The 13,922-nt window shown below is 47.2% G+C and overlaps 1 protein-coding gene across 1 annotated transcript in view; it reads left to right on the forward strand.

Moving 5' to 3' along the window:
- Positions 1–13,922, forward strand: part of LOC147111111 (transketolase-like) — a 70,613-nt gene that overhangs the window by 21,612 nt on the left and 35,079 nt on the right. The window contains exons 5-7 of the mRNA XM_086001669.1: positions 489–680; positions 3,244–3,371; positions 11,131–11,324. Coding sequence (XP_085857795.1) covers positions 489–680; positions 3,244–3,371; positions 11,131–11,324 — 514 coding nt within the window. The remainder of the gene's footprint in view (positions 1–488; positions 681–3,243; positions 3,372–11,130; positions 11,325–13,922) is intronic.

Consider the following 13,922-nt stretch of genomic DNA (forward strand, 5'->3'; position numbering starts at 1 on the left):
TTGTCTTTATTTACATTTATGTGGAAAAATCAGGTTAACTATTTTCATTACATGCATCAAGATATATGCGCAAGTGCTCAACTTATTGAGAGAAAATCGGGTTTTAAAAAGTCGCTAAATCGGAAATTCTGATTGAAGAGCACTTGGGCATAATAATCAGGAAACTTGTCTTTTTGTTTACTACCAGTTTCATGTTTCTGTTTATTTAAATGGGATAATTCAAGGCTGATTTCACCACACTGAAAACTGATGTGGAGTAAATGTTACAGATCAAATAATTTTGTCTCCCATTTATCAGTGATTGGGCAAAAAGCCAAAAGTAACCTTGAATTCAGATTTATTAAAGAACTTATTTTACTGCCTGTAGTGGCGCTTCACAAAATTATTTCACCATTTCGCAAAAGCTGAAAGAAATGCTAGAGTCAGACTCGAAGGTAAATCATTATTGATGTTTCTTTTCCCCCCCCCCCCCCCCCCGTTCCTTCCAGTTACCGTGTATACTGCCTATTGGGAGATGGCGAATCGTCTGAAGGTTCAGTCTGGGAAGCAATGGCATTTGCTTCTTTCTACAAACTTAGCAATTTATTGGCTATTTTGGACGTGAACCGCCTGGGTCAAAGTGAACCTGCTCCACTGCAGCACAAAGTTGAAATCTATCGCAAACGTTGCGAAGCTTTTGGGTAAGTTTGCAACTTGGAAGTTCAAATACAGAAGTTCAAGTGATGGCTGCTGGAGAAGTGGGTAGACATAATGGTCTTTGACCTTTCAAACTATTAATACTTGAATAGGAACCTAGATTAGAGGTTAGGGGAGGAAGTAACATCTTAAATAGAATTTTTTTTTACAAGCACTAATGGGTTCCAAAATTCAGAATCCAGAGCAACATTAACAATTTTTTACGTGGTTCTGCCTTTAGTTGATTTTCTCTTGAGGTTCATGGTCAATAAACAAATGAAATCACATGATATGGTAGAACTGTTACATATTTGCCATGTTTCTGGTTTCATTATTGCTTCGAATAAAGGGCCTGGACTTAACAAGCTGAATTAAAAATGGTTTGATGAAGGTACACTGATGTTCAGTTTCATGGATTGTTAGACATGCTTCTAAATAATTCCCTTACTGTGCAGGGACTTGAGCTAGTAGTTTATTTGATGTAATTTAAAATGTGTATGATTCCATTAAAATAAAGCGTCTGATACATCATTGCTGATGCTGGCCATTTATGAATCAGTGTTGTAGTCTCCAACAAACTGACAGGACCATTTGAAATTAAGTTACCTAATCGGATAGTTAGATTTTGGGTTCTGATTTTAAAATTTAAGCTGTCCAGTCATATAGCTCAGTTTTCTTCCCACATCAGCCCTATGTACATGAAGTTGATATTGTGATTTCTTTATCCCTCATTTAATTTTTGGAACATTGCTTATTTCAGGAACTTCTCAATGTCTGATTAAGTCATAAAACCTCATGACTAATATCTGCCACAAATAAAACAAACTTAGCAGTTAGTGTCTGCCTTGGCTCTGTGGTAGCACTCTTGCCTCTGAGTCAGAAGGTAGTAGGTTCAAGCCCCACATTAGTTTCTTTAACACATAATACAGGCTGACACTAGTGCAATACTGAGGGAGTGCTTTACTGTCCGAGGCTCCATCTGCCCTCTCGCTGGACTTAAAAAATCTTACGGCACTATTCAATGAAGAGCAGGAGAGTTCTCCCTGAGTCCTAGCCAACGTTTATCCCTCAACCAACACCTGAAACAGATGATCTGGTCATTTATTTAATTGCTGTTTGTTGGACTTTGCTGTGCACAAATTGGGCTGCTGCATTTCCTACATTGCAGCAGTGACTACATGTCAAAATTACTTCATTGGCTGTAAAGCTCTTTGGAACATCCTGAGGTCGTGAAAGGCACTATGCAAATGCAAGTTCTTTCTTTATGACACCTCATAAATGTAAGTTTTTTTGTTATACTGGCTTCTTGCATCATCTAATTCCAAAGAAGTCTAAACGAGCTGAATTTAGTAACATCAAATTAAAGCAGCGTTTTTCTTGTTTACAATATTCCCACGGTTGTTGATTTGTACTTTATTACAACAACAACTTGCATATATATTGCTCCAGTAACATAGATAAACATCCCAAAGTGCTTCAAACATGCAAAGTTATTTTAAAAAGATGCCAAGCTGGAAGAGGAGATGTTAGGATAGGTGACCAAAAGCCTGGTCAAAGTGGTGGGTTTTAAGGAGGAGGATTTAAAAGAGGATAGGGAGGTGGAGAGCCAGAGGGGTTTAGGGAGGGAATTCCAGAGCATGGGGCCTAGGTGGCTGAAGACAATGTTGGGGCGAAGTGAGTGGGGGGATGGGAAGCCAGTCAGGCGAGCACTGGATTAGAGTCTGGAGGTGGCAAAGGCATGGATGAGGGTTCTAGCAACCGATGGGCCGAGGTAGGCCACGTTATGAAATTGGAAGTACAGGAAACTTTCTGGTATCCGGCACTGACGGGACCGAGTTGGTGCCGTCCCATCAAAACTGCCGTATAAACCAGCCCTAATGTTAAAACATACAGAGCTTTTCAGCTCCGTGTGAATCAACAAACCCTGTTGCTTAGCAACAGCTTCAAAACAGTCGGCTGCAGCTGCAAGCGTCTCTAGCTGAAGCTGTTGCTTAGCTACAGACCTTGCAGAGCCTGACTGGGGAAAAAAAAAGCAACGAGAAGTAAAAAAAACTTATAGGAAACGGCTCCTGAATTTTGCCGGTAGATAGAGCTTTCCGGACTTTTAACCTCCGAAAGTTTCCTGTAGCTGGTCTTTGTGACAGCGGATATGAGGTCAAAAGCTTCGCTCGGGATTGTGAGCACTCTGGTTCAACCTTAGACTGGGTGGGGGTGGAATCAGTAGCAAGAGTACGGACTTTGTGGAGGAGACTGAAAATTATAAGTTCTTTTTTGTATTTGTATTCTTTATAACAATTAAAATCCTCTGAAAGAATACAGTCTGTTACATATTGCTTTAACCAACCAAATAACATTTTCACTAAAATTATTTTCCTTCGTCAGTTTTTTTAAACTGTTGCCTCCACTGCAAATACTGTAAATAATCCTGTGTGTCTTGTGTTCCAAATATACTACATAAAATGAAACTAACTAAATTACTATATGTTTGTCTCTTGCATATTTTGCTGCTCAAATTGGTGTTGGTGTTGAGTATTGTGGTTCAGTGATAAATTCTAAACTCTTGTACAGCTGGAATACTGAGGTGGTGGATGGACACAGTGTTGACGAACTCTGCAAAGCCTTTTGGCAGTCCAGCATGGTCAACGACAAGCCAACTGTTATTATTGCGAAGACCCTGAAAGGAAAAGGCATTGAAGGTATCCTAACTACCTGCCCCTTTTTATGGAACTGTGTTTATACTTGGGTATTTGTTTTGGAGCAGTTAGTGGATACACTGATGGAAAGCAGAGAAATTGCTTTCTGTATTTTTGAGCACATTGGTCAAGACTGTTAATAGTAAACACGCCAAGGGAGCAGCCAAGTGACACTGTTCTGGAGCACTAACTGATAGCGCCACAGGCTCAGATTCAAATTCCACTTTGCAGAGGTCAAAATTTCATGCAATGGTTAAAAAAAAAAGTGCTCAGTCGAGGCTAATAAAATTCCACAGGATAGGAAATTCAGAAAGGGTGTCCCCATTGAGCTACTGATGTATGGCTCCTGGCAACAAGTGAAAAGAGGCCTTCTCAGCTGCATAGGCTTTAAGCCCAGGGAAGAACAGTCAGAAAGATGTTCATATATTGGGAAGACTGTGGACTACCTTAAAATGAAGGGTTCACGACCGCTGCCTGGGAAGTGAGCACTGACTTGCATTATCTGGTGCTATTGGTTGTGAATAAACTGAACAGAGAGAGTCGAATCCTTTCCTAGTCATGTAATTACTGGCATAATGCAAGAGAGTACGCAGGGACACATGGGTGTGATCAGAAACACCTTGGATCTTTAGGAATTCTAAAATATCACAGCCATCATATCTACATGGCAAATTAATTTCAATATACAGGAAACTTTCTGGTATCCGGCACGGATGGGACCGACGTGGTGCCGGTTCATCAACAATCCCGGATAACCGAACACTATAGTAAAAGATACGGAGCTCAGAGCTCCGTACAAAGCAACAAACCCTGTTGCCAACAGCTTCAAAACAATCGGCACAAGTTGCAAGCGTCTCTAGCTTAGCAACAGCTTCAGCTACACCCTTGCACAGCAACAAATGGAGTAAAAAAAGTAACTAAAAGTAAAAAAAGTTACCTGAACCGACTCCTGAATTTTGCTGGTGGATAGAGCGTTCCGGTTATTTAGGGGCTGGTTAATCGAAAGTTTCCTGTAGATAAGTGTGAAGTGGTGTATTTTGGTAGGAAGAATAAGGAGGCCATATACTCCTTAATAGTCTAATGGGGTAGAGGAGCAAAGGGATCTAGGGGTACAGATTGGTTAGACCACATTTGGAGTACTATGCACAGTTTTGGTCTCCATATTAGAAAAAGGATATAGAGGCACTGGCGAAGATGAAAAAAAAGATTTACAAGGATGATACCAGAACTGAGAGGTTATAACTGTCAGGAAAGACTGAACAGGCTGGGGCTCTTTTCTCTGAGGTGACCTAATAGAGGTCTTTAAAACTATGATGGGGTTTGATAGGGTAGATGTAGAGAAGATGTTTCCACATGGGGGAGTCTGAAACTAGGGGTCATAAATATAAGATAGTCACTAATAAATCCAATATGTAAGTCAGGAGAAACTTCTTTTCCCAGAGAGTGGTTAGAATGTGGAACTTGCTAACACATGGAGTAGTTGAGGCGACTAGCATAGATGCATTTAAGGGGAAACTAAATAAGAATTTGAGGGAGAAAGAAATAGAAGGATATGTTGATACAGTTAGATGAAGTAGAGGGGGAGGAGGATCGTGAGGAGTATAAACACCAGCATAGACCAGTTGGGCCAAATGGCCTGTTTCTGTGCTCTGAATTCTGTGTAATGCATATCTATGGATAGCTGATTGTCGATAATGTTCTTAGAGGCAGCCTGAAATGATCTTGAAATATAAAAATTGCGAACCAGTTATGCTCTAGACAGCCACTGGCAATGCCCTGCCTGTAATTAGTTTTGGCTGCAGGTTTAGTAGGAGCATGTGGCATTACTCTGTCATGATGTCGATTATAAATTGCAACTGCCACAGCAACTGCTGCTTCTCTGATTGATTAATAAGGTGCGTGTACTTGTACCTGTAGGTTCTGGTGTGGGGCTATCCGTGGATGGGTGCAGTGCAGCCTGACTGGCCTGGTATCCCTCATCCATCTTCCTTTTTCTCCTGGAAGACCAGATATAGGGGGATTCCCACGGAGCAATCCCATTTATCAATAGCCACAAAGGCTCCTGAAATTCACACAAGGAAAAAAAACAAGAAAAACTGCAGAAATGGTTAAAAACTGTTCACTGGATTTTCCTTAATACTTGGCTGTTTAAATGAAACTGTGTATACAGTTCAGTCCCTAACAATCCTGTGTGCCAGTTTTGTATGGGCAGTAAATGACATTGTAACATCAAAATGAGGTAATTGCAACATAATTAAATGTGACCGAGCTTTTGCCTGTTTCAGGCTGGAGCTTCCTGCCACTCGGTAACGGAAATGTGTGATATGCAAAATGGATGAGTTTCAAAGTTGGAATCTTCCCCAAATTTTCTGACTGGTAATGTCACATTATTCCTGAAAATCAGGTGTTACTGATTAGAAAATATATCCTAATGTGTGTGGTGTGCAATGCATGGCTCCTTAATGCTGTGTGTGTGGTGTGTAATGTGTGGCCCCTGAACGCTGTGTGTGTGGTGTGTAATGCCTGGCCCCTGAACGCTGTGTGTGTGGTGTGTAATGCCTGGCCCCTGAACGCTGTGTGTGTGGTGTGTAATGCCTGGCCCCTGAACGCTGTGTGTGTGGTGTGTAATGCCTGGCCCCTGAACGCTGTGTGTGTGGTGTGTAATGCCTGGCCCCTGAACGCTGTGTGTGTGGTGTGTAATGCCTGGCCCCTGAACGCTGTGTGTGTGGTGTGTAATGCCTGGCCCCTGAACGCTGTGTGTGTGGTGTGTAATGCCTGGCCCCTGAACGCAGTGTGTGTGGTGTGTAATGCCTGGCCCCTGAACGCTGTGTGTGTGGTGTGTAATGCCTGGCCCCTGAACGCTGTGTGTGTGGTGTGTAATGCGTGGCCCCTGAACGCTGTGTGTGTGGTGTGTAATGCCTGGCCCCTGAACGCTGTGTGTGTGGTGTGTAATGCGTGGCTCCTGAACGCTGTGTGTGTGGTGTGTAATGCGTGGCCCCTGAATGCTGTGTGTGTGGTGTGTAATGCGTGGCCCCTGAATGCTGTGTGTGTGGTGTGTAATGCCTGGCCCCTGAACGCTGTGTGTGTGGTGTGTAATGCCTGGCTCCTGAACGCTGTGTGTGTGGTGTGTAATGCCTGGCCCCTGAACACTGTGTGTGTGGTGTGTAATGCGTGGCCCCTGAATGCTGTGTGTGTGGTGTGTAATGCGTGGCCCCTGAACGCAGTGTGTGTGGTGTGTAATGCGTGGCTCCTGAACGCTGTGTGTGATGTGTAATGCCTGGCTCCTGAACGCTGTGTGTGTGGTGTGTAATGCGTGGCTCCTGAATGCTGTGTGTGTGGTGTGTAATGCCTGATTCCTGAACGCAGTGTGTGTGGTGTGTAATGCGTGGCCCCTGCAGTGTATGTGGTGTGTAATGCCTGGCTCCTGAACGCAGTGTGTGTGGTGTGTAATGTGTGGCTCCCGAATGCTGTGTGTGTGTGTAATGCGTGGCCCCTGAACGCTGTGTGTGTGGTGTGTAATGCCTGGCCCCTGAACGCAGTGTGTGTGGTGTGTAATGCGTGGCCCCTGAACGCAGTGTGTGTGGTGTGTAATGCCTGGCCCCTGAACGCAGTGTGTGTGGTGTGTAATGCCTGGCCCCTGAACGCAGTGTGTGTGGTGTGTAATGCCTGGCCCCTGAACGCAGTGTGTGTGGTGTGTAATGCCTGGCCCCTGAACGCAGTGTGTGTGGTGTGTAATGCGTGGCTCCTGAACGCTGTGTGTGTGGTGTGTAATGCGTGGCTCCTGAACGCTGTGTGTGTGGTGTGTAATGCCTGGCTCCTGAACGCTGTGTGTGTGGTGTGTAATGCGTGGCTCCTGAACGCTGTGTGTGTGGTGTGTAATGCCTGGCTCCTGAACACTGTGTGTGTGGTGTGTAATGTGTGGCCCCTGAACGCAGTGTGTGTGATGTGTAATGCGTGGCCCCTGAATGCTGTGTGTGATGTGTAATGCGTGGCCCCTGAATGCTGTGTGTGTGGTGTGTAATGCCTGGCTCCTGAACGCTGTGTGTGTGGTGTGTATGAGTGGCTCCTGAACGCAGTGTGTGTGGTGTGTAATGCGTGGCTCCTGAACGCAGTGTGTGTGGTGTGTAATGCGTGGCTCCTGAACGCAGTGTGTGTGGTGTGTAATGCGTGGCTCCTGAACGCAGTGTGTGTGATGTGTAATGCGTGGCTCCTGAACGCAGTGTGTGTGGTGTGTAATGCGTGGCTCCTGAACGCAGTGTGTGTGGTGTGCATGCTACCCGCCACCATCTCAGCACAACCCCAGCCCGGCCTGAGGTTGAAAAGGCCATCCGACAACTGAAGAACAACAAGGCCTCAGGAGCAGATGGAATCCCCGCCAAGGCACTAAAGCATGGCGGAGAAGCACTACTGGCGCGAATTCATGAACTCATTTATCTTATCTGGAAGAAGGAGAGCATGCTAGGGGATTTCAGAGACGCAGTAATTGTGACCATCTTCAAGAAAGGTGACAAGTTCGATTGCGGTAATTACAGAGGAGTTTCCCTGCTGTCTGCCACAGGGAAAGTCATCGCAAGAATCCTCCTCAATCGCCTTCTCCCAGTGGCCGAAGAGCTCCTCCCAGGGTCGCAATGCGGATTCCGCCCACTCGGGGGCACAATGGACATGATCTTCACCGCACGTCAATTACAGGAGAAATGCAGGGAACAGCACCAACTGCTGTACATGGCCTTCTTTGATCTCTCAAAGGCCTTCGACACTGTCAACCGTGAGGGATTATGGAGTGTCCTCCTCAAATTCGGCTGCCCTCAAAAGTTTGTCACCATCCTCCGCCTGCTTCACGATGACATGCAAGCCGTGATCCTGACCAACGGTTCCACCACAGACCCAATTCACGTACGAACCAGGGTCAAACAAGGCTGTGTCATCGCACCAACGCTCTTCTCGATCTTCCTTGCTGCAATGCCCATCTCACCCTCAGTAAGCTCCCCACTGGAGTGGAGCTAATTTACAGAACAAACAGGAAACTGTTCAACCTCTGTCGCCTCCAGTCCAGATCCAAGGTCGTCCCAGCCTCTGTTGAGGAATTACAGTATGCAGACGACGCTTGCGTCTGCACTCACTTGGAGATCGAACTCCAAACCATCGTCAACACCTTCACCGAAGCGTACAAGAGCATGGGCCTTACACTAAACATCCGTAAGGCAAAGGTCCTCTACCAACCTGCCCCTGCCACACAGTACTGCCCCCCGATTATCAAAATCCATGACAAGGCCTTGGACAACGTGGACCACTTTCCATACCTCGGGAGCCTACTGTCAACAAGGGCAGACGTCGATGACGAAGTCCAACACCGCCTTCAGTGTGCCAGTGCAGCCTTCAGTCGGCTGAGGAAGAGAGTGTTTGAAGACCAGGACCTCAAACCCGGCACTAAACTCATGGTCTACAGAGCAGCAGTGATACCTGCCCTGCTGTATGCCTCAGAGACATGGACCATGTACAGCAGGCACCTCAAAGCACTGGAGAGGTATCACCATCGCTGCCTCTGCAAGATCCTGCAAATCCATTGGCAGGATAGGCGCACCAACGTCGGTGTTCTCGCTCAGACCAACATCCCCAGCATCAAAGCTTTGACCACGCTCGATCAGCTCCGATGGACGGGTCACATCGTCCGCATGCCCGATACGAGACTTCCAAAACAAGCGCTTTACTCGGAGCTCCGGCACGGTAAGAGAGCCCCGGGTGGGCAGAGGAAATGCTTCAAGGACACCCTCAAAGCATCCTTGAAAAAGTGTAACATCGCCATCGACACCTGGGAATCCCAGGCCCAAGACCGCACAAAGTGGAGGAGAATCATCCGGGAAGGCGCCAAACACCTCGAGTCTCTTCGCCGGGAGCAAGCGGAAGCCAAGCACAGGCAGCGCAAGTCAACCCAAGCACCCGCCCCTTCAACCACCGTCTGCCCCACCTGTGACAGAGACTGTAGGTCCCGCATTGGACTCATCAATCACCTGAGAACTCATTTTTAATGTGGAAGCAAGTCATCCTCGGTTCCGAGGGGCTGCCTAAGAAGAAGAAGTGTGTGGTATGCAATGCGTGGCTCCTGAACGCAGTGTGTGTGGTGTGTAATGCGTGGCCCCTGAACGCTGTGTGTGTGGTGTGTAATGTGTGGCTCCTGAGCGCTGTGTGAGCAGTGTGTCATGCCTGGCTCCTGAATGCTGTGTGAGCAGTGTGTCTCCTGAATGCTGTGTGTGCAGTGTGTCTCCTGAATGCTGTGTGAGCAATGTGTCTCCTGAATGCTGTGTGAGCAGTGTGTCTCCTGAATGCTGTGTGAGCAGTGTGTCTCCCGAATGCTGTGTGTGCAGTGTGTCTCCTGAATGCTGTGTGTGCAGTGTGTCTCCTGAATGCTGTGTGTGTAGTGTGTCTCCTGAATGCTGTGTGTGCAGTGTGTCTCCCGAATGCTGTGTGAGCAGTGTGTCTCCTGAATGCTGTGTGTGCAGTGTGTCTCCTGAATGCTGTGTGAGCAGTGTGTCTCCTGAATGCTGTGAGCAGTGTGTCTCCTGAATGCTGTGTGTGCAGTGTTTCTCCTGAATGCTGTGTGAGCAGTGAGTCTCCTGAATGCTGTGTGTGCAGTGTGTCTCCTGAATGCTGTGTGAGCAGTGTGTCTCCTGAATGCTGTGTGAGCAGTGTGTCTCCTGAATGCTGTGTGAGCAGTGTGTCTCCTGAATGCTGTGTGAGCAGCGTGTCTCCTGAATGCTGTGTGAGCAGTGTGTCTCCCGAATGCTGTGTGAGCAGTGTGTCTCTTGAATGCTGTGTGAGCTGTGTCTCCTGAATGCTGTGTGAGCAGCGTGTCTCCTGAATGCTGTGTGAGCAGTGTGTCTCCCGAATGCTGTGTGAGCAGTGTGTCTCCCGAATGCTGTGTGAGCAGTGTGTCTCCCGAATGCTGTGTGTGCAGTGTGTCTCCTGAATGCTGTGTGAGCAGCGTGTCTCCCGAATGCTGTGTGTGCAGTGTGTCTCCTGAATGCTGTGTGTGCAGTGTGTCTCCTGAATGCTGTGTGAGCAGTGTGTCTCCTGAATGCTGTGTGAGCAGTGTGTCTCCTGAATGCTGTGTGAGCAGTGTGTCTCCTGAATGCTGTGTGTGCAGTGTCTCCTGAATGCTGTGTGTGCAGTGTGTCTCCTGAATGCTGTGTGTGCAGTGTGTCTCCTGAATGCTGTGTGAGTAGCGTGTCTCCTGAATGCTGTGTGTGCAGTGTGTCTCCTGAATGCTGTGTGTGCAGTGTGTCTCCTGAATGCTGTGTGAGCAGTGTGTCTCCTGATTGCTGTGTGAGCAGTGTGCCTCCTGAATGCTGTGTGTGCAGTGTGTCTCCTGAATGCTGTGTGTGCAGTGTGTCTCCTGAATGCTGTGTGTGCAGTGTGTCTCCTGAATGCTGTGTGAGCAGTGTGTCTCCTGAATGCTGTGTGAGCAGTGTGTCTCCTGAATGCTGTGTGAGCAGTGTGTCTCCTGAATGCTGTGTGAGCAGTGTGTATCCTGAATGCTGTGTGAGCAGTGTGTCTCCTGAATGCTGTGTGAGCAGTGTGTCTCCTGAATGCTGTGTGCAGTGTGTCTCCTGAATGCTGTGTGCAGTGTGTGGTTCGAGGGTCAGAGGCGGAGATTCTCAATGTTGTATCACAGCACTTCTACCAGGATTGCTGACCTCCTGTGGGTTTTCAGCCCCTAAATCTTTTAGATTTTGTGGATGTATTTCAAAATTTCAAATATTTTCAGGTGTTGAGGATAAAGAAAATTGGCATGGCAAACCCATTCCAAGTGATCAAGTGGAAGGAATTATTAAAACACTCCAAACTGGGATGAATAAGAGCAAGAAACTTACCCCAGGGCAGCCAGTGGAGGATGCACCAGCTGTGAACATTGAAGAAATCAAACTTTCTGCACCACCCAAATATAAGCATGCCGAGAAGGTAATCAATCATACTAACCTCACTGACCGCAAATAGATGGCCAAGGACCCCGGTTGAACGGACAAAGGGGGTCTGGGAGGACATAGTGACAAGGGGATGGGGGAGGAGATAGAGGGTGGAACCCAGGCCAGCTGGTTTTATCCCAAATAAAAAGTGGCCATAGTTCTGGTCATGGCGAAGCCACCCTTCTCTCCTTGTTCTGGGAGTGCTTTGGGGCCATGTCGGTGTGAGTTCCTGGGCTCTCCAGCCCCTCACACTCTCCCCACACTACGTGGAACCTGTGCTAGCTGAGAACTGGCCTAAATTCTGCTGCAGGCCTGGACAACCCTAGAGAAAGGTCATCAATCCCAGAGCAAATCAGTTACCTTTTTAAAAACACGTTGGTTTGCCCCTTTGAGAGTAGAAGAAAATTTCCTTACCTTATTTCTTCAACCCTTCCTGGGCCTTAGGGCCCCCCTATTAGAGTGGCTAGGTTCCTCTCCAAATTTTTCTGGCACATCTGATGTCCACGCATAGGCTTGGCCTTCTCGCTCCAACTGTGGAAATGACCACATCCTCCCAATTTGGGATGGGGTCAATGTTAATGACTATAGGCAGCAAAGAGTCTACTTCACTGCACTTCAGGTGGCAGAGTAGGGAGGGACCCTGAGTTTAATTAAATGCTTTTGGTGGTGGAAGCCGATTCAATAATAATAACAATCAAAAGGGAATTGGATAAACACTTGAAAAGGAAAAATTTGCAGGGCTATGGAGAAAGAGCAGGGGAGTGGGACTAATTGAATAGCTCTTTCAAAAGTGTTGGCACAGGCAGGATGGGCTGAATAGCCTCCTGTGCTGTATCATTCTATGATTCTTAACAAATCACGTTTTCTTTTCTTTTATGTTATTGATTGAACCTTCTGGTGCTTAGTTTTCAAACGGATCATGTCTGTTTTATGACCTTAATTTCTTCAGTGATCGAACCAGAAACAGGGGTCAAAAAATGTTGTGCCAGATTTTGCTGAGAAAATTTTGCACAAATTGGACAGCAGCTTGTAGTGGGGTAGATACCCCGTGAATTGTGAAACACCACAAGTTGCTGGCTGATTTGCGCCGTTCCACTTTTGGCTTCGCGAAAACGGCATCTCGCCCGTAACCTCCTTGTGATTTCATGAAGTTGCTGCAGTTGCACAATAATTGCCCATTAAACTCTCCACAGAAAGTTAAGTCTAGTCTAGTAATTCTCAGCATTTGACCATCAGTACCATTTTAACGGCGAGATAATTGTTAATGATTGCCAATGTACCCCTCTTCCCCAGAAAGTGAACAATTGTAAGTGGAATTTCATTCCTTCAGGTTGTGAATTGTTTTAGGAGATTTTTAAAATGTCATTTTTAAATTTAATTTTTTTTCTTTTTTTCCTCTCAATCCAATCTATCCCTTTTATTTCTCTTTCTGTACCTGATTTGATATTGAATTCACCCACTCTAATTCACCCTCCTTCTCAATCCTGGCGCTGTTCATTTCTCAATCATTAAATCTGATTGTTTAAGGAGATTCAGGGCTGAATTTTAATGGGGAAGACGGGTTGGGAGCTGGGGGGCTCTGAGACGGTCGGAAAACCCAGGAGAACGGGTTTCCCGCAGGCCCTGCCGAATTTAACAGCAGGGCCTGATTTGCATGGGAAGCCTCTGTTTCCCACCCGCAGCCAGCCAGATTGAGAGGCTGGCGTGGGGGCTGTGGGGGGCGACCGGAGGAGCGGGGTGGAGGAGTTCGCAAGATGATCAGGGGCTGGGGGGGGGGGTTCGGAAGCGATCGCAGGCCAGGAGGAGTAGGGGAGGTAGAGATCACGGGTCTGGAGGAGTACAGGGGTGGGGGGGAGAGGAGACGCAGATATCGCGTGCCGGGACTTGCATGGGGTGGAAGGCACAGAGTGGCAGGCGGGAGGCCTCATTGGGGGATCGGAGGCCTGGGGATGGGAGGGGGTTTGGGGGGAATGGGTGAGGGAGGCCTTGTGGGGGGATCAGTGGCTGGTGGTGGAGATTGGAGGCCGGGGAGGGGGCCTTGTGGTGGGATCGGAGGTCTCGTGGAGGGCGTCTCCGATCACGGGGGGTAGGTTATGTAGGGACTCTGGATTCAGGAGTTAAGTGTAAAGGCACTTACCTCCTGGATCCAGCAGTCCTCGCCTTGCATTAGCTGGCGGGTTTCATGAGGCATGCAAAACCTAACCAGCTAAAGTTAAATTCAAAATGGAGGTTAAAGCAGAGGCTTCAAGCCTCATTATAATATTTAAATAGACGGCCTGCCTCCTGTCAGCAGATTGGCTGCCTGCCTCACCTCTCCGTCTCACCTCCGTTAAAACCAGAAGTGGGCGGGTTCAGGTTGGGATTCAGATTTTTAACACTTTTTAACTTCCCACACGCCCCCAACCCACCTGTTTTTTTTAGGTTAAAATTCCCCCCAGTGTTTGTCCCATTGTTCACCAAGGTTCCAGATACAGTGTTGTTCTTGCTGAGCTGTTATCACCTCGCACCTGCGGCAACTTTATGGGAATTTTTTTAAACCTAAATGTGCACGAAAAACCTGCTCCAACAAAATCTGGCCTGTTGGTTTTGGTGC

Source organism: Somniosus microcephalus, chromosome 11 (genome assembly GCF_052327205.1).
Source record: "Somniosus microcephalus isolate GS21.2 chromosome 11, FLI_Smic_1.0, whole genome shotgun sequence".
Taxonomy (NCBI): domain Eukaryota; kingdom Metazoa; phylum Chordata; class Chondrichthyes; order Squaliformes; family Somniosidae; genus Somniosus; species Somniosus microcephalus.